The 20470-nt window shown below is 45.2% G+C and overlaps 2 protein-coding genes across 2 annotated transcripts in view; one reads left to right on the top strand and one right to left on the bottom strand.

Annotated features, from left to right (window-relative positions):
• The window catches only part of TXNL1 (thioredoxin like 1), a 40911-nt gene extending 27705 nt beyond the window's left edge, over positions 1 to 13206 (bottom strand). Inside the window, exon 1 of the mRNA XM_032213797.1 lies at positions 12853 to 13206. Within this exon, the coding sequence (XP_032069688.1) occupies positions 12853 to 12950 (98 nt within the window). The 5' untranslated portion in view covers positions 12951 to 13206. The remainder of the gene's footprint in view (positions 1 to 12852) is intronic.
• A 1635-nt stretch (positions 13207 to 14841) lies between these two features.
• WDR7 (WD repeat domain 7) overlaps positions 14842 to 20470 on the top strand; it is a 248113-nt gene continuing 242484 nt past the window's right edge. Inside the window, 1 exon segment of the mRNA XM_032213469.1 lies at positions 14842 to 15003. The gene's annotated coding sequence lies outside the window, so the exon portion shown is untranslated.

Genomic DNA, 20470 nt, shown 5'->3' with positions numbered 1-20470 from the left:
GCACAAATGATCCATTGGAATTTGTGCAAAAATTATAATATTAAAACAGCAACAAACTGGTGGGAACATCAGCCTGAAAAAGTCACAGAAAATCAGATGGTCAAGATCTTGTGGGATTTCCGTATACAAACCGACAAAATACTGGCGCATAATACACCAGACATCACACTGGTTGAGAAAAATAAGGTCACAATCATAGACATCGCAATACCAGGTGATAGCAGGGTCGCCGAGAAGGAACATGAAAAAATCGCAAGATACCAGGACTTAAAAATCGAAATTCAACGACTATGGCACAAACCAGCAGTGGTAATTCCAGTGGTAATTGGCACACTGGGTGCTATTCCAAAAGCACTGGAATTACATTTAAAACAGTTAAAAATTGACAAAATCACCATCAGTCAAATGCAAAAAGCCGCACTGCTTGGATCTGCACGCATATTACGAAAATACGTTACGACGTCCTAGGCCCCTGGGTGGGGCCCGACTAGTAACCAATGCCAAATCCGGCGAAACAACTGGCCGCTGTGATACAATTGTACAATAATAATAATAATAATAATAATAATAATAATAATCACTTGATACAAAAAAATTAGACCCATCGCTTGGCTTTAGTTTTCATTTTCTTCATATCCCAAGATTATTTCATATTATGAACCTTTCCGCTAGTCAATGAGTCTCTTGACACACTTCCTAGGATTCATATTTTCTTTCCTGCATAGTTTGAAATGGGCATTGACCCCACCCTCCTCTTTCCTTTACTTGCTTAATACAAAGTACAGATAGTCCTCGACTTACAACAGTTCATTTAGTGACCGTCCAAAGTTACGATGACACTGAAAAAAGTGATCTAGGACCATTTTTCACAGTTGCAAGCTTTGTAACATCCCCATGATCATGCGACCAAAATTCAGATGCTTGGCAACTGGCTCATACTTATGACCATTGCTGTGTCCCAAGACCATGTGTGAACCACCTTTTGCGACCTTCTGACAAGCAAATGGGGAAGCCAGATTCACTTAACAACCGGGTTACTAACTTATTGATAGCAGCTGATTCACTTAACAACTGTGGCAAGAAAGGTCATAACATGGGGCTTAACAAATGTCTCACTTAGCAACAGAAATTTTGGGCTCAATTGTGGGCGTACATCAAGGACTAGCTGTATCTGCCTAGTTTCATGGTTCCAAGTAATAGTTCCATAGCAAGCAAAACTCCGAGGCAGGTGAATTCCATAAATAATAGCTTTATTGAAAATATCATATTGGCACAGATCTGGTGAAAACCGACTCTGAAGGTTCCGGCGGTTTCACCTAATTAAAAGTAATAGTTTTTCCCTTAACCGCAATCAGTCAGTCATATGGTCCAATGAAGATACTGTCTAGTTGTCTGGTTACCTACTCCTCCTTTCACGGTCCAGATGTAAGAATGTTCTTGGAGAAAGTATTTTATTTTGGCTACACAACCGCAGCTATCTCTAATCCCCTCTCCCTCGGCTCCAGTATGGCAATAGGTCAGCTTCAGGGTTGACACCTACAGTAGTATGCAATTAATTGTTCTTTCTTCACTTCTTGGGCCTCTGGCCTTTCCTTCTTTTTCCTTCAATTTTGTAAGGTTCTTTCTGTCTTAGCTTCTCTATGTCCCAGCACATGTTTCTATGTAGGTATCCTCAAATTTCCCTTTCCCTTATAGAAGCTGAATCACAATTTAGTTCCTTGAGTAACTGCACATTCCAAAAGCCTATTGTGAAATTGAACATACAGATAGTCCACTTATGATAGGCCGCTTAACGCAGTCCAGAGTTACAACAGCCTCAGAAAGGATACTTTATGGCCCATAATGCGCTTCTGTCCATCATAAAAGGCTGGCTCTCCTTCCCCGACATATGACCCCATTTTAGGCAACCAGCTCATTTTTACCACAGGGGGTAGAATCCTGCAGCCATGTGACTGCGATTTGCAACATTTAATAAATAAGTCTGTTTTCCGGGGGGGGGGGGGGGCCATCCATTTGAGAGAATGGGTTTACACTTACAACTGAGTAATCTGCTTAGCAACAACATGATTCACACTTACAACTATATTATTTGCTTCATATCCGCTGTAAAAATGATCATAAACTTGGGTCCGGTCATGTAGGTGCCTCAATTTAAACCAAAAACCTGGACCCAATTGCAGTTGCAAATCAAGGACTACCTGTATGTCATGGCATCAAGAACATGACAGAAAGACAGATAGACCTATTTGAAGCTGTGACCATTAGTCACAGCCTGAGATCAGAAAAGCAAATAGGTTTAGAAGAAAAGCAAGATTTTTAAAAAGTCCTATGAAAAATTAAGGGGACTGTATAGAGGTCCTTTATGCAGCTCACCTTTATACAAATCATGTTTTCTATCATTGTGCTATGCTCCACACTATCAAATGAAGGACTATAAAACTTCTGCTTGATTAGAATCAAGGAACAGGCAGGTGCCTTCCAGATGTTTTCTCTAAAATCCAACCACACAGCCAATGTTTTAAAATTCTGGGCATTTCATCAAAAACACTTGTCAGAAACCAAATTATCAACTCCTAGTCTATGATTCTGTATCCAACAGCAGCCAATTGCATTTTAACTTGTGCTGGCCATATCTTGCCATTCATCCATGAAATTTAAAGAAGGAGCTATCGAGTTTCTTAGGCAGGCCACACAAAAAATGCAGTAACGTTACTAGCCCCTTACCCTCTGCTTATTTTCAGCAACTGTTTTTCAAAGAACCCACCATCCAAATAGAAATTTACTGAGTTGCTGTGGCCAAAATCCATCAGCACAATTTCCTCCAACATGAATGTATCCGAATCTTTTCCAAAATGCTTTCAGCCAGCATTCAACACTACACTTTTAAATGATGACAGCAGAGATTATTAATCAAACAAGTTAAAAAGTTATCTCTAAGTTCAACTGAATTGCGGCCAAAACATTCATTGGTAGTTCACCAAGTTTGTGAGAAAACCCTGGCAGTGCCCAATAATAATACCAGAAAAAAGGCATCGCCGGATGCGTTCATTGATATCATTTAGGCTGATGTCTCTTTCCAGAACTGTAAAGTAGTTGGCGACTCCCCACTTTCTTTTTATATTACCTCATTTTTCGGAGTATAAGACGCACTAAGGTTTTGAAGAAGCAAATTAAAAAAAAAGGTTTTTGCTCTCTGCAAACGTCCCCAAAACAGCCTGGTTTTTTGCAAAAACAGGCCTGTTTCCCCCCACCCCCAAAAGGCATGACTAGCCTTTAGGGGGCTTGCAAAGTGCTCCTAGGGGGATGCCACCCCCAAAACGGCCCATTTTGCATGAAAACTGGCTCATTTTTTATCAAAAAAAATGTATGCACAGCCTTTAGAAGGCTTATAGAGTACTCCTAGGGGCTGGGGGGGGGGGTTGAGCAAAAACCAGGTTGTTTTTCACTCATTTCTGCCCTCCCCAGCCCCCAGGAGCTCCCTGAAAGCCTTTTACAGGCTCTACACGGCCATTTTGGTGAAGGGGGTGGGGCTTCAGGAGGCAAGAAAATGCTGTATTCAGTGTATAAGACACACCCAGATTTTCAGCCTCTTTTTTGAGGGAAAAAGGTGCATCTTATACTCTGAAAAATACGGTAAATTCAATATCTATGTCCACAACTTCTCAGTGCCCATAAACTGTAAACCAAAATATGGAATCTTGTGGAAGTCTTCCACTCCGGGACATTATATAAAAACAAAATGGCAGCTGGTTATAAACAGTCATGTTATTAAGAATAATATCTATATTCCAAGTGGAATGAATTCTTCACTTTCCCATCAGAAAAACCACAGTTGGGAAGAGTTTTACATTTCTAGTCATTAGAAGATGGATCTGATACTTAAATGCTCTTCTAGCATTTAAGAGCATTTTAAATGCTTTTAAATGCATGAAAGCACAGCTTAAGATTTCTTCACAAGGAGAAATTCTGTTCCATTCAATTTTATGTACTGATCTTAGCTAAATGTTACAATTAGCTCTTTTATCTTTCAGAAACCACCAACTTTCAGTTGGTAAGATATGTGGCAATAGAACAATATATGATTGTACAAACACTCCTTGCTTAATGACCATTTGTTTAGTGACTGTTCAAATTTATAACAGTGCTGAACAAATGATCATTAAAGGTAGTTGATCCTCAGAGTTATGGGAATTGTCCCTGCAGTCACATGATTAACATTGAGGTGCTGAGCAACCATCCTGAGCCTCAACACACCCCACCTGCCTATTTTCCCCAGGTGCTCTGCCTGACATTGTCCTGGTTCGCTATCCCCACAAGCTAAGGTTGATACTATCAAAGACTGACTTCTAGGAAAGAATGTTGCTGGTAAACTGTCTGATGACTTTGATGGCTTTAATGATCCATCCTAAACATTTAAATGAAATTTACCCTGTTTCCCTGAAAATAAGTCCTCCCGTCCCAATTGGGCTTTTGAGCGCATGGGCTAAAATAAGCCCTCCTCTGAAAATAAGCCTTCCCCGAAAATATTGTAACGCAGTAGCAGCCATGAGGTAATCATGCTCGCCACCTCCTGCACCTCAAAAATAATAATACCTACTCGAAAATAAAGCTTATTTTGGGGGTCAAAAGAAAATAAGACCCTGACTTATTTTCGGGAAAACACGGTAGTTATAATGTCGTCTGAGTGTGCTTTTTGGCATCAGTCAGTGCCCTCTGTTCCAGTGAATTGTTAGTAATGATCGTGTTCTAACTTCTGGCTTGGTTTGGAAGTGGACTCCCCATTCAGTTTGTACAACAATCCATAATTAGCCATTCTGTATCAAGATGGCCGAGACTAGCCATCCAATGCAAATATTAAATTGCCTTATTTGGTATTATTCTGTGCCTATGGTCTTCTGATCTGATCCTGAAATAGAAGAAGAAGCCCCTGTAAGTGGGAGGCTGGCACATTGAAATAAGCCCAGTACGGCAATCATGTTTGACAGCTTTATAAGAGTCAGCCATATAGCAATAACACTTAGATTTAGATTTAGATTTATTGAACATTTATAGGCCGCCCTTTTCCCTGAGGGGACTCAGGGCGGCTTACAACAATGGGGAAAGGGAGTGCAAGACAAGACATAAAAGAAAAGCGTGAGTAAAAAAATTAACCATAAAACACAGCATTCACTCAACATTCGGGCGGGGTGAGAGTAAATCCTATCCCCAGGCCTGACGGGATAGCCAGATCTTGAGGGCTGTGCGGAAGGCCTGGACTGTGGTGAGGGTACGGATCTCCACGGGGAGGTTGTTCCATAACGTCGGAGCTGCAACTGAGAAGGCTCTCCTCCGCGTAGTCGCCAGTCAGCACTGACTGGCGGATGGAATTCGGAGGAGGCCTACCCTGTGCGATCTGATGGGACGCAGGGAGGTAATTGGCAGAAGGCGGTCTCTCAGATAGTCAGATCCACTACCATGGAGCGCTTTATAGGTGGTAAGTAGGACCTTGAAGTGCACCCGACAATCAACAGGTAGCCAGCGCAGCTCACGGAGGATCGGTGTTATGTGGGCGAACCGTGGTGCGCCCATGATCACTCGCGCGGCCGCGTTCTGGACTAGCTGAAGTCGCCGGATGCTCTTCAAGGGCAGCCCCATGTAGAGCACATTGCAGTATTCCAGCCTAGAGATCACAAGGCTCGAGTGACTGTTGTGAGGGCCTCCTGGTTCAGGTAGGGCTGCAACTGGCGCACCAGGCGAACCTGGGCAAATGCCCCCCTGGTCACAGCTGACAAATGATGGTCAAAACTCAGCTGTGGGTCCAGGAGGACTCCCAAGTTGCGGACCCTGTCTGAGGGGTATAAATTTTGCCCCCCCAGCCTGATTGATGGAACGTTAGCCGAATTTTTGGGAGGAAAACACAACAGCCACTTGGTCTTTTCCGGGTTGAGCACCAGTTTGTTAGCTCTCATCCAGTCTTTAACAGCCTCAAGGCCCCGGTTCATCACGTCCACCGCTTCATTGAGTTGGCACGGGGTGGACAGATACAGCTGTGTATCGTCCGCATATTGGTGGTACTTAATCCCGTGCCTCCGAATGATCTCGCCCAGCGGTTTCATGTATATGTTGAATAGCAGGGGGGACAAGACCGAGCCCTGCGGCACCCCATAGGTTAGGGGCCTCGGGGACGATCTCTCCCTCCCCACCAACACCGACTGCGACCTGTCCGAGAGGTAGGAGGAGAACCACTGTAGAACAGTGCCGCCCACCCCCACCTCCCGCAGTCGTCGCAGAAGGATACCATGGTCGATGGTATCGAAAGCCGCTGAGAGGTCAAGGAGAACCAGGATGGACGCATGGTCTCCATCTCTGGCTCTCCAGAGATCATCGGTCAATGTGACCAAAGCGGTTTCTGTGCTGTAACCGGGCCTGAAGCCAGACTGGAAGGGGTCAAGATAGTTAGCTTCCTCCAAGGTACGCTGAAGCTGCAAGGCCACCACCTTCTCAACAACCTTCCCCACAAAGGGGAGGTTGGAGACTGGACGGTAGTTATTAAGAACTGCTGGATCCAAGGACGGTTTCTTCAGGAGGGGCCTCACCACCGCCGCCTTAAGCGCGGTGGGGAAGTGCCCCTCCCGAAGAGAGGCGGTAACAACCGCCTGGATCCAGCCTCGTGTCACCTCTCTGCTGTTGGCAACCAGCCAAGAGGGACACGGGTCCAGTATACAGGTGGAGGCGCTCACAGCTCGCATAGCCTTGTCCACATCCCCGGAGGCAACATCCTGAAACTCAACCCAGAGATGGTCTGCCAAGTCATTCCCTTGTGTCTCGGCTGGATCTGCAAGAGTGGAGTCCAGTTCCGATCGAAACCGAGCAACTTTGTCCGCCAAGAACTGAACATACTCCTCAGCCTTACCCTGCAGGGGGTTCCCCTTCTCCCTCCTATTTAGGAGGGAGCGGGTTATCCTAAACAGGGCGGCTGGGCGGGACTCGGCGGACGCTACCAAGGAGGCAATGTGTGATCTTTTGGCAGTTCTCAATGCCCGAATATACTCCTTGGTGCAAGCTGTCAACAGTGCTCGGTTCGACACGGACCTATCGGACCTCCACAGGTGCTCTAGGCGTCTCCTCCGGCGCTTTATCTCGGTGAACCAAGGAGGCCTCCGCGAGCCGCTGACCCGGAGGGGCCGTAGTGGCGCAATCCGGTCCAGAGACCCTGATGCTGCCGAGTGCCAGGCCGCAGCAAGAGTTTCCGCCGAACTGTGGGCGAGAGCATCTGGAATAACCCCAAGCTCCGTCTGGAACCTAACAGGGTCCATCAGTCGCCTGGGGCGGAACCACCTGGTCGGTTCCTCCTCCCCACCGTGGGGGTTTGGCCTCCGGAAGTCTAGCCTCAGTAGGTAGTGGTCTGACCACGACAGGGGAATGATCTCATTTCCCCTCAGACCAAGATCATAACTCCACTGCTCCGAGAGGAATACAAGGTCGAGTGTGTGCCCCGCTGAGTGGGTAGGGCCTCGGATTACCTGGGTCAAGCCCATGGCTGTCATGGAAGCCATGAACTCCTGCGCTCCATCAGAGTGTTCACCGAGCGAAGGCAGATTGAAGTCCCCCAGAACCATTAGCCTAGGGAACTCAATTGCTAGCTCGGCTACTGACTCGAGGAGCGAGGGGAGGGCTGCTGCAACGCAGTTGGGAGGCAGGTACGTTAGCAGCAAACTCACTTGACCCTTGAGGTCCAACTTCACTAGTAGGGACTCACACCCGGCAAGCTCCGGAGCAGGGATCCTACGAGGAGCTAAAGACTCCCGGACTACAATAGCCACACCGCCACCCCTTCCCTGGGCTCTCGGCTGATGAAGCACCTGAAACCCGTCTGGGCACATCTCTACGAGGGGGACTCCTCCCTCCGTGCCCAGCCATGTCTCAGTAATACATGCCAGGTCTGCCCCCTCGTCTACAATCAAGTCCCGGACGAGGGGAGCCTTATGAATAACAGACCTGGCATTTAGCGACAGCAGCCTGAGACCAGGGTCCTGATTGCTCACGCCATCTGACCTTGGAGTGGGACTCATAGGGCCGGAAGGAGGGATCTCTGCGATATAGCGAACCCTCCTTCCCCGGTAATGGCCAGCCCTAAAGTCCCCGCCGTATCTGCCTCTCCCTGTTATGACCGCAATGTTCCGACTCTCTCCCGTGGGTATAATTCCCCCAACCACCCCAATGACCCCCGCATGCCCCGCCAGGTCCTCCGAATCAGACATACTCAGACACTCACACAAACAGTCCCCACAGTATAATTAAAACACAAAAAGAATACAGCAGTAATAATACTAAAAGTGGGTCTTTCATACTAACACATTCAATCCCATACACTCAACATACCCGATTAAAATTGCGCAAACACAGAGTTTAAATTATGAGTTCCAGGAGAGCCAGCCTCCCTTCCTCCAGTTCCAGAGAAATCCAAGGCCAAAGTCCAAGGTCCGTATTATGTAAAATGGTTGTAGATGGAGGGGGGGCAAAGCGCAAGCCCCAGATATTAACAAGCACCAGCTTTGCAATCTCACACCCTCCAAGTCAAGATAAAGCATGGAATAATCATCAATAACGGTCCATAGGAGATGTAAGGGTGATATGCAGGGGGGTATCTTGTCCTCCCCCTCTCCTAAAGTCCTGGAAAGGCCAGAGTCTAGATGTCTAAAGTCTACAAATGACTGGAACCAGTTGAAAGGGGGAAGGGGGGGGGTGCCAGCTTGGTGCCCAGTTTTTAAAACGCCAAGTCCCTGTCCCTGAAGCTGCCATCCTCTATCACTCCTTTCCCCAGACCAAATGCACCATAAGTATATACACCATAAGGTGTCAAATGTTAGACTTATATACCGCTTCACAGTGCTTTACAACCCTCTCTAAGTGGTTTACAGAGTCAGCATATTTCCCCCAACAATCCGGGTCCTCATTTTAACCACTTCGGAAGGATGGAAGGCTGAGTCAACCTTGGGCCTGGTGGGATTTGAATTGCCAAACTGCAGGCAGCCGGCAGGCAGCAGAAATAGCTTGCAGTACTGCACTCTAACCACAGCACCACTATGGCTCATATACAGTTGCAAGAAAAAAGTATGTGAACCCCTTGGGATTAGGTGGAGTTTTGCATGAATTGGTCATAAAATGTGCTCTGAACTTCATCTAAGTCACAACAATAGAAAAAAACAGTCTGCTGAAAATAATACTACACAAACATTAGATGTTGCCATGGTTTAATTGAACATAACAAATAAACTGACTGGGATATGAGCAGGCAAAATTAACTTAGAGTCATCCAGCAGAATGACTTCAATTCATTGACTGTCATATTTTCCTTCTTAAAAGCTCTGCTATCTATTGAAACTATTCTGAGATCCAAAGTTCAAAATAGTTTTATTATCTACTTTATTCAGACAATGAGCACCACAATTGAAAGTTTATGTAGTCTGTTATGGTAGAGTCCCATAAATGCTTTATTTACCTTTCATTCTAAGATGAACTTGAAGAGAGGGCATAAATCTGCTTTTTTCCTGAGTTCTACATTCCTGCAAAGCCAAACTCATCAGCAACCATCTGCTCTGGAAAGTGTATTTTCCAGTGTGGCAAAATGTCTATCTGATCGAGGTCACAATGAGGGAAATTTACTTCAGTTCTTGTCTTCTCTGTCTGGTTACAGCTGGGTGTTTCAGCTATTGAGCTTGGGAGCCCCAATGTATGTATGCTTCCCTTTGTTATTAAAAGATGAGTCAGTGTTTTCCTAATGCCTTCTTTCCTTCTTCCTGGGTGCTATAGGTAAGACTTCCAGTCTGGTCTGATTACCTCTCTGAACAGCTTCTCTTAAAAAAAAACAAGTCTCCGATCAGAAGAGGAGGATAGCTGGAAAATATTTTCCAAGCATTCCTAGACTGTGGACAGATAATAGAAATAGAGAACCTTCTCCACTGAAAATAAAAATGAAATTGCAGTGTTTTTTCACTCCCCTTTGGTTCCTTCAAAAGAACCTGCCGTATTTTTTCACTCCTTTGGTTCTTGACTCCAAATAGGCAGATGATGAAAGTCAATCAGAACCCCTGGATGGGCTTTTGGAAGTGAAGTGACAAATTCTCTGCCAGTGTGTATGAGAGTTCATGACTTGGCAGAGACTTCGCAACAAGGTCAGCCAATGAATATATACGGCAACTGAGTCAGTCAATGAGGGCTGTTTGGAAACTGAAACAGTATTTTCTGGACACACATGGGTGTGGCTTACCCCTGTAGCTCTGAGTCTAAACTAGTCTGCTGCTCTGAACTAAAACTCCCTTCCGCTGCTTGTCTTTTGCTTGTATTTAGTACCATGTTGAAAAACCTGTTTTTTGTATTGTATATTAACTTCATGTGTTATATTATATATAAAGAGAAGTTAATGAATCCTGCTAAACCAGTTATCTGTGTGTGCTTTCTAGTTGTGATTGCTGCCACAAACTCTAACATTCTCTATGAAGAGCTTTGGTCTCCTCTTGCCATATTATTATTTAGCTCTGGGGAAAGCTTAATGGAATTGCTATGCCCTGCACAGAAACCAGGACCGGTCAAAACGACCCAGGTCTGAGCCACTATGTCAGCTCACACCAGTCTAGGACTTTCCTTGCAGCTATTTTTCTCTAACATTCAGCATTTGGTTCCTCTACCATCATTCTCTTGGTGGGGAAAAAAGGAGATTTAGTTTATTTTTCCTGAGGCTGTCAGAGCACTCTTTCTAGTCTCTCTCCTGGAATCTCTTCTGCAAAGTTGCCTATTTGCTTTGGTTTCTGGCTTCTGTTGTCTGGCTAGCTGACATGTCTTTACCTCCTTGTGCTCATACTCTCCAAGATTTTGAGAGAGTGTTCTTTGTATCTGCTAAAAAACCGCCAAAGCTGGTGTCACCTGCTGAGAAGGGAAGTTTTCAGCACTGCTATATTGTGGAAAGGCTCAAAGCCCCCATGTTCTATTCTGCCACACATGAAAGTCCAGTTTGGGTTCTTCCCCCACCTCGACTGTTTTCCTACATTGAGATACTGTCTCCTGCAAGGACATTGATCAGTGGGTATATGGCTGACAGGAGTACCTTTCCCACAGAATTGGGAGTACCAGCTATTATTACTTCCTACGCTTTCTCTTTCACTCAGAGCTCTAAAGATGGAGCAAAGAAAAGCCATTTCTGTCTGTAGAAAGCAGAACAGAAAAGGAGGGGATGTGGTTCTTGGTCAGGAGGAAAGCTTAAGCCAACGTTTCTCAACCCTGACAAATTGAAGATGTAGCTGGCTGGAGAATTCTGAGACCTAAAGTCCACGCATCTTCAAGGTGCCAAGTTGAGAAACACCAGTTTAAGCCTTATTTTCCAAGAAGTTGCAAGGGGGGGAGGTGTTTCCACCTTACCTATTTTCATTTTACATACTTTCAAACTTTTGCACATCTGATATTGAGCTAACCTTCACCCCACACTGGCTATTACAACTCCAGTCTCAGTTTGTATGCTAATCAATTAAAGAAGGGACTGGACAGCCACTTGTCTCAAATTGTATAGGGTCTCCTACTTTCAGGGGGGGGGGAGTTGGACAATAAAGAAAACATTGTCACTTTGAACGTAGATTAATTATTGTTAGTTGCAAAGTGTCCGACCCATTGGACCCCATGGACAACATTCCTCCAGGCCTCCCTGTCCTCTACCATCCTCTGGAGTCTATTTAAGCCCATGCCTACTGCTTCGGTGACTCCATCCAGCCACCTCATTCTCTGTTGTCCCCTTCTTCTTTTGCCCTCAATCTTTCCCAGCATTAGGCTCTTCTCCAGTGAGTCCTTCCTTCTCATTAGGTGGACAAAGTATTTGAGTTTCATCTTTAGGATCTGACCTTCTAAAGGGTAGTCAGGGTTGATCTCCTCTAGGACTGACCGGTTTCATCGCCTTACAGTCCAAGGGGATGCAGGAGTCTTCTCCAGCATCAGAGTTCAAAGGCCTCCATTCTTTGGCGCTCAGCCTTTCTTATGGTCCAACTTTCACAGCCATACATCGCAAGTGGGAAACCATAGCCTTGACTATACGCACTTTTGTTGGCAGGGTGATGTCTCTGCTTTTTAGTATGCTGTCTAGATTTCCCATGACTTTCCCCCCCAAGAGCAAGTAGACGAATTAGCGTACATTAAAAATGAAATTTCGTTGCATGCAGCTCTTAAAGCTGTGGGTCCCAATGTGGGGCCCACATCCCACAGAGAGGCCATTTGATTTTTAATGGGGGGCAATTTGAACCTCGTTTAAATCACGTTAATGGCCTTTTAGGCTTCCTCCGCGTGAGTAGAGTTCACTTTTTGAGTAAAGTAAGAATTATATGACAGGGGGTGGATCAGGATTTTAGAGATGCGTAGGTAGGGCATGGCCAAAAAAAGGCTGGGGAACCACTGTCTTAAAAGGGTCAGCACCTCCAATAGACACTACATGAACATGACAAGATAAATCAATAAAATACAAAAGTATGCATACACCCACCTATATTATATGACACAGAGAAGCAACATAGAAGAGCTCCGAGGTCTATTTCGATTCTGATTCAATTTGACTTTAACATATTTACACATCTTGGGGCGAAGGGTCCCCTAAAAACGATACTCCGGCTACTCCTCGATGGTTCCCCGCTACCCAGAGACGAAAGGGGACTCCACAACCCATAAGGCACCGACTTAACAACCCCCCCCCCCAACTCCGAAAAAGCCACCCACTTCTACGGCGACCCGCGACACTTGCAAGGCCACTCGTGTGAACCCTTTGACGCGCGTCTGCTCCCCACAAGGGAGGAAAAAGCCCCACGCGGAGACCAAGAAAGGGCGGCGAACGGGGCTCACCCTCTCATGGTGAACTTGGCCACCGCCAGCCGGCAGCCGGCGGCGCTCAGCTCGCTCTGGAAGTCGGCGTCGTTAGCGATCACCTTCACCCCGACCATCCCGGCAGCGGCTCACGGGCGTCGGGGGTGGGGCTAAAACGGCAGGAAAGCGCCGGCAAAAGCGGCAATTCTTCGCCCGGTATCTGCACAGTCACGGCGGGAAGGAGGAGGAAGAGGAGGACGCACGCCCAGCATGCACCACAGCATCTTTTGCGCAGGCGCGCGCAGCTCGGCCCTTTTCCCGCTCCTTCCTCAATTAACCTTTCCCTGAGCGAGTCATTCAGGCTCAAGGGATAGAGTGGTGAAAGGGTGGGGGGGAAAGGTTGGGCAGAGCCAACTTCCGGTAGACGTGAGAGGGGAAAAAAAGAAGATGGACGGAGGCGATTGGGCGCAGAGAGGCGCCAGTCTAAGCTAAGCTCTCTATGGTGAGCCGCAGTAGGGGAAGATGGAGAGCGGAAGGCCTCCTCGTTTTCAGGCGGAAGTCGACTTCAGTAAGGGCTGGAGCCCGTTAGGTTTCTGGAAAAGGAGCAAGGTTGCCATCTTGGTTGTGGGCATGAGATTTATGAATTAGACATGCATTCTAAGATTCCGGAGCAGTCTTTCTCAACAGTTTTAAGAAGGGTGGACTTCAATTCCCAGAATTCCCCAGCCGGCCAGCTGGTCCAAACTTTTCAAAGTTGCTAAAGTTGAGAAACACTCTTTTGGAGATAGGGAAGCTTTAGAAACTGTCTTAAGTGTGTATGTCTTTCTGTGTATCGGGCAATTTTTTTTGCTGTAAATGTTTGGATTACTGTATAGGTATGCAGGTCTTGGCATATTCGGGTACCCAGCTTCAGTTAAACATTGGTAATTTAATTAAGCGTGTATGGCTGTCCAGCTTGAAACCATGACTTTCAGCTGATAGCAACAGTTAAAATAATTATAGCATAATCAGTGCAGCCATGCTAAACAAACCAACCAACCCCTATCTTTGTCTCAAAGGTGCTTTTTTTCAAGAGACAACTGGACTTTTCTGTTTTTTTCTTTGAAAACGTTTCACTTCTCATCCAAGAAGCTTCTTCAGCTCTGACTGGATGGTGGGGAACCGAAGGATTTATACTCCTTGCAGAGTATAAATCACCAGCTGTCTGCAAGGAGTATACATCCTTCCATTCCCCCCTATCCAGCCAGAGCTGAAGAAGCTTCTTGGATAAGAAGTGAAACGTTTTCAAAGAAAAACCAGAAAAGTTTTTTGTAAACCGCCCAGAGTCCTTCGGGATTGAGCGGCATATAAATTTTATAAATAAATAAAATAAAGCATTAGTTGCTGGCGTCCAAATTACATCCCCAGGAATTCCTCCCAGACACACTGTCCTCCTCCTCCAGCACCACCACCACTTCCTCCTCATCCTCTTCTTCTTCCTCCTCTTCCATATCTGTCATTGGACATTGGCGATCATGTTGGCAATCCTATTTTTGTCAACAACCGCATGAAAAAATGCTGCTGAACTTTCTCCAAACCAGTCCCTTAGGTTTTGAAGAGCATGGTCTTCTTCTGCCTGGACGTAGTTTGCCTTCAATTTAACATATTCCCTTGCATGCTTGCATCTCCTGCCTCATGAACATTTCTCTTCAGTACTGATGATGCTACCTAGTTGGGTAATGAAACGTCTGCAAAAAAACAAAAAACAACCAAGCTCAGAGAGCACCAAGGATCCCTCATGTCAACCCTGAGCTACAAATATTCTCCTTTAATTGGGTACCTTTCACTGTGTTTCTCCCTCTACCCCGCGGCCGCTTTACCCCCTCCCCGCGAAAGGCGGGGCATCGAAGGAATGCGTCATCATGGAACCCCCCCCCCCTTTTCCTCCCAGCCCTCTCCGTCTCCATGGCTACCAGCCTCTCGCGGCCAGAGGCGGCTGCCGCCAAGCACCGCGCGGGGGTCTTTTGCGACACTTGCGGCAGCCGTCGCGGCCGCTGCCAGTCCGTCAGCTGATTTCCAGCGGCCGCCTTGAGCCCCGGCTGAGAGGGGCGAGCAGGAAGCGGAGCCGGCGAGGGCGGTCGCGGGGGCTGAAGGCGCCCTTTCTGCCAGCGGGAGGAGACCGAGGGAGGCTGCTCCCCGCGGCCGAAGCAGGTAGTTAGTCCGTCGGGGGGGAAGTAGGGGGGGCGGCAGCACGACGCCCGTTTAAGGCTGCGTGAAGGTTGCCATTCGGGTAGAAGATGACCGTCAGCAGGACCCTTCAGGCTCCCGCTGTGGCTTATGGGTTTCTTAACCCCTTTCCCCCTCTCCATCTTTTCCTTTCCATTGCTGACAGCAGGATCCCCTGGCTTCCTCCGCCGCCCTCTTCTCCTTCACCCCCCTCATTTGACTCTCCCCCCTTCCAATTTCCGAAGCGGCAATTCGTGTGTCCTTGTGTGTCTCTGTCTGTTTGTGGGTTTGCATGTGTGTGTGTGTCTGCATGTGTTTGTGTGTCTATGTGTGTGTTTTTGTGTCTGTATATGGCTGTGTAGCTGTGCGTCTCTGCGTGTATGTCTGTGTGTTTGTGTGTCTGCATGTGTATATATTTGTGTCTGTGTGTGTGTGTGTTTCTGTGTTTATGTCTGTGTTTGTGTGTCTGTATGTTTGTGTGTCTGTATGTCTCTGTGTGTGTCTGCATGTGTTTTGTATGTATGTAGTTGTGTGTATGTGTGTATATGTGTGTTTTTGTATCTGCACGTGTCTGTAGCTTTGTGTGTCTCTGTGTGTTTGTGTGTCCATTTCTGTGTCTGTGTGTATTTGTGTGTCTGTATGTCTGTGTGTGTCAGTGTGTCTATATGTGTGTTTGTGTGTCTGTATCTATGTGCCTTTACAACCTGGAGGGATGTATAAACACCTATTTCAAACCCACCCACCCCCTTTCTCCCTCTTCTCCCCTTCTATGTCCTCTCAAGTGTCGTTTTGTGCTTGACGCCTTTTTCAAAAAATACTGTTATTTCCAGAGTGAGTTGATGCAAGTCGCCTTATCTGGGAAGCAAGATGACATTTTTTTTAGAGAAATTCACTCATTTGGCCTCCCCTGGGTGCTACAAGGCAGCCTTTCTCTCTCTCTCTCTCACTCTCTGTGGATCTCTTCAAGCAGGTTTCCTACCGCCCCCTTGGATCGATCAATCGATCGATTGATTATGTGCCATCAAGTCAGTTTCACCGCCCAGCGACCACAAAGATACATTTACTCCATGAGGATTTGTACCCTAAGCTTTGCACCCATTAACTGCCGTAACTGGGTTCATTCACTGTTCTTCTTCTCTTTCTTTTCACCTTTTCTCAGCGTAAGATCCTTTTCCAGACAGCTGGGTCTTTGCATAATGTGTCTGAAATGGGATAATGTGAGCTTGCTCATTTGTGCCATGAATGAGAACTCTGGGTTGTTCCTTACCACCCTTGCCTCTCTGTCTGTCTCATCTATCTATCTATCTATCTATCTATCTATCTATCTATCTATCTATCTATCTATCTATCTATCTATCTACAATATCTATCTATCTATCTCTATCATTTATCTATCTATGTATGGTGTCTGTCTGTCTGTCTGTCTATCTATCTATCTATCTATCTACAATATCTATCTATCTATATCTATCTATCTATCTATCTATCTATCTATCTATCTATCTATCTATCTATCTATCTATCTATCTCTATCATTTATCTATATGTATGGTGTCTGTCTGTCTGTCTGTCTGTCTGTCTGTCTATCTATCTATCTATCTATCTATCTATCTATCTATCTATCTATGTACAATATCTATCTATCTATCTATCTATCTATCTATCTATCTATCTATCTATCTATCTATCTATCTATCTATCTATCTATCTATCTGTCTGTCTATCTATCTCCCTTCCCTTCTCTCTTCTCTCTTCTCTAGATGGGGACATCACTACTACCCAATTTGTACCAAGTGTGTCTCTCCCTCCCTCTGATACCCTTCACCCTGTTTCAATGTCATCCTTTTCAGTAACCAAATCTATTCATTTCTGCCTGTGTCATATGCAACCTTGTTTTCCTGGCAAGAGATCCCCTTTTTGCCACTTATCATTAACTCACACGTATTTTGGCAGGTTTTCCTCAGCCCCAAAGTAAGAATCAATTTTTCCATTATGTGTTTTAGTAAGATGATCTATTTTTGCACCCATGAAACTGAAATATGCACATGGATCTGTGCACATGTTATCGTTCTCTTAAAACTCTTCACCCAAATCCAGAAATGGGCTTGGGGAACCATGAGAATTCTAGGAAAACATGAAAATTCTTTATTTTTTTTATTTTTTTAAAAAAATAGTTACTTACTGCTTTGTATCGATTGCTTCATATGGAAGGAAGCACTCTGGTGGTCCCAGAGATGCATTTGCTGTTAATGCACAGATGAATATTTAGCATCATGTTGTTGTAGTAGTAAAACCACTGCTTTGAGGATGAAGGCATTATCCATGTCAGAGGTTTTGATGATTTCAATGGCAGATTCTTTATTATTCTATTTTATATAATAAAAGACAGCCTCTTCTTCCATTTGATGCGAGAGGAAAGTATCTCTTTTCTGCACATACTGTATTTGGGTGGCTAATATTTCTTTCGGCCTTTACCAGGGATGTGCCAAAATTGTGTGTGCGCGTCCAATCACACATGCATGCATGCTTACCCACTTGCACATGTGTGCATGACCCCCACCTGCGCATATATGCACACAATACCCCCATGCATGTGTACCATTCCCCCCATGGGGAGGGAGTTTTCGCCCTCCTTTGGCTTCAGGAAAGCCTCAGGAGCCTGGGGAGGGCAAAAAACAGGCCCAACGGGTCAAACGGAAATCTGGTTTTTCACCCTCCCTAGGCTCTGGAGGCTTACTTGAAGCCTGAGGAGGGCAAAAACAGCCTTCCCCCAAACCTCCAGAAGGCCAAAAGTCAGCTGGCTGGCACACACACGTGCGCTGGAGCTGAGGGCTGCAGTCCTGGCAAATATGGCTTCATGTGCCATCTGTCGTATGCATGTCATAGGTTGGCCATCACGGGCCTATACTATACTTGATTTTCCTTAGGGTACTATATACTGCGTTACCCTGATAAATCATTGTCTTCTCCTTTCCAGCTTTTATTTCCTGCATAACATTAGTCTCATTAGACTAATTTTGTTAATGTGTTCTTTACATATGAACCATTCTGAAGAATTCGAGAGCGTTCTGTCCCAAAGGTGTTTTTTCCCCCCAAAAAGATACCTGGACTTTTCTTTGAATTTTTTTCCCTGAAGGCATTTTGCTTCTCATCCAAGAAGCTTCTTCAACTCTGAATGGTGAGGGCGGGGAAGTGGGGGCGGTGGGAGTTGGAGAAATGGAAGGATTTATATTCCTTGCGGTCATTGGTAGCTAGCACTCTCTGAGAGTCATTGAGGCCACTGGTTTGTGTGTGGGGGGGCTTATTTATGCTAGGCACCAGATGACTGCAAGGAATATAAATCCTTCCATTCCTCCCGCCGCCATTCAGAATCGAAGAAACTTCTGAGAAGCGAAATGCCTTTAAAGAAAAACAAAGAAAAGTCATTTTACCTTTTAAGAAAAGCATCTTTGGGAGAACCATGACCTGGATGACTTTGTAGACATCTAGAGCATGGTTCACCGACAAAAGGGCAACCGACAAAAGCCCGCCCGACTTAACCGCAGTGACAAAACCGCGAGTTCTAAACCGCACCGACGAATGAGCACTGAAGCGCGCCAACAACAGCGTGCCGACAGAAGCGTGCTGTAAACCTAAACCTAACCCTAAACCTAACCCTAAACCTAACCCTAAACCTAACCCTAACTGTAACCCTTACCTTAACTTAAATCATGCTTCTGTTGACGTGCTGTTGTCAGCGCGCTGTTGTTGGCGAGTTGATGACATCGCGGTTTTAGCACCGCGGTTTTGTCGGCGCGCTTTTGTCGTGCGCGCATTTGTCGGGTCACGCTAGAGCATGGGATCTCAACCTGTGATCCCTAGACCTCTGGGGGTGGGTGGGCTGCAATGTCATCACAGGAGGCCTTGAAGAAATGTTACGATTTAAATCAGAAGTCTTCCAACTTGGCAACTTTAAGACTTGTGGACCTCAGCTCTTAGAATTCTGGAAGTTGAAGTCCACAAGTCTTAAAAGTTGCCAAGTTTGGGGACCCCGGATTTAAATCTTGAGTTAACTCTTGAGGGTCTGTGGGCATGATCCATGGCCACAGACAGTATTTAAAGGATGTCAGTGGTGATCTAAAGGTTGAGAACCACTTGTTTCCTTCCATATCATGCTCTTGGGAGATTGTGGGGGCTGGTTGGGCCTATTTTGTTTGTATCATTATGCCTGGAACTGATTGGAATCCTTGTGGTTTGGAAGTTCTACCTGTTAGGCATCAGCATGTTCCGAAGGAAAATTAGGAGGCTTAGGAATGGCTTAGGAATCTACTAAAGTTTATGGTTTGTTTTCCCTAAGATCTGTTTCTTATCATAAATCATGTTTTACTACAGTGTTATCAATTGAAACAAAATAAATCCAATTATTCTCTAGTTTGTTCCAGTTGCTGATAGCTTCTTTTCTTTCCCTCATCCCTCTTTCACATTATCTTCTTAGCACATGTTCTTTTACAATAGTTACTCTTTTGGGAAATAAGAGCTGCTTAATGTCTATGCAGATTCTCAGTCATCCAGGTCATGGTTGTCCCAAAAATGCTTTTTACAAAAAGCAACTGGATTTTGTTTTTCACAAAACAAAAGTCCATTTTTTCAAAACAAAGTCCAGTTGCCTTTTGAAAAAAGACTTTTGAGACGATAATTGCTTAATAATATTGAAATCATGATTGTGCTGAGCCTTTTTGATGTAGCAAACTGTACTTTCCAATCAAAATCTTAAGCTTCTGAAACCATACCTTAAATGAATATCATTTCTATTATTATGATTACTATATTGGTTTATTGCCAAAGAACTGCACAGAATTACTGTGTTGAAGCAGAATTAAATTGAAGGGTTGCAAAGTTTTCCATAATACTCTTTTTTCCCCCTGTCATGCTGATTAATATCCAATGTGAAGTTAATGTAATTACTTTGGGATATTTTTTTATGTCTAGAGCTCTGAAATATAAATATGGCTCCACAGCACTTACTTCAAATAAATGTACATGCAAATGCGTGAATTTATTTTAAGCATCATTGGTTTAAGGAACATCACCTTAAATGAACAATTGAGAGGTAATTTATATCTGGAAGAATTCTATCTTCTATCATTTGTATAATTTTTCAAACACAAAATTTGACTTGGGCACAGTACTGTCATCATAAATATTTGTAGAATGTTGGAGTGCCTTTAACCATTCTGTTGATTATGGATAGTTGTGTTCACCCAGTGCACTTTGGTTGTTTTATCAGGATTATTGAATAAATAAGGCTTGGTGTGATGCATGTAACTTTTTGTTGTGGCCTGTCGGTCACCAGCCCCTTCAGCAGCTGAATCAGAGGAAGAGGAGGTGTGGGAGTCAGGGTCAGCATCAAGGCAACATGAAAACTCTGAGCCGGAAGAGGGAATGGAGCTGGCAGAGAGAGAGAGAGAGAGAG

This window comes from Thamnophis elegans, chromosome 3 (assembly GCF_009769535.1).
Source record: "Thamnophis elegans isolate rThaEle1 chromosome 3, rThaEle1.pri, whole genome shotgun sequence".
NCBI lineage: Eukaryota > Metazoa > Chordata > Lepidosauria > Squamata > Colubridae > Thamnophis > Thamnophis elegans.
Note: the sequence above shows the minus strand (reverse complement) of the source record. Positions and strands in the feature narration are given on the sequence as shown.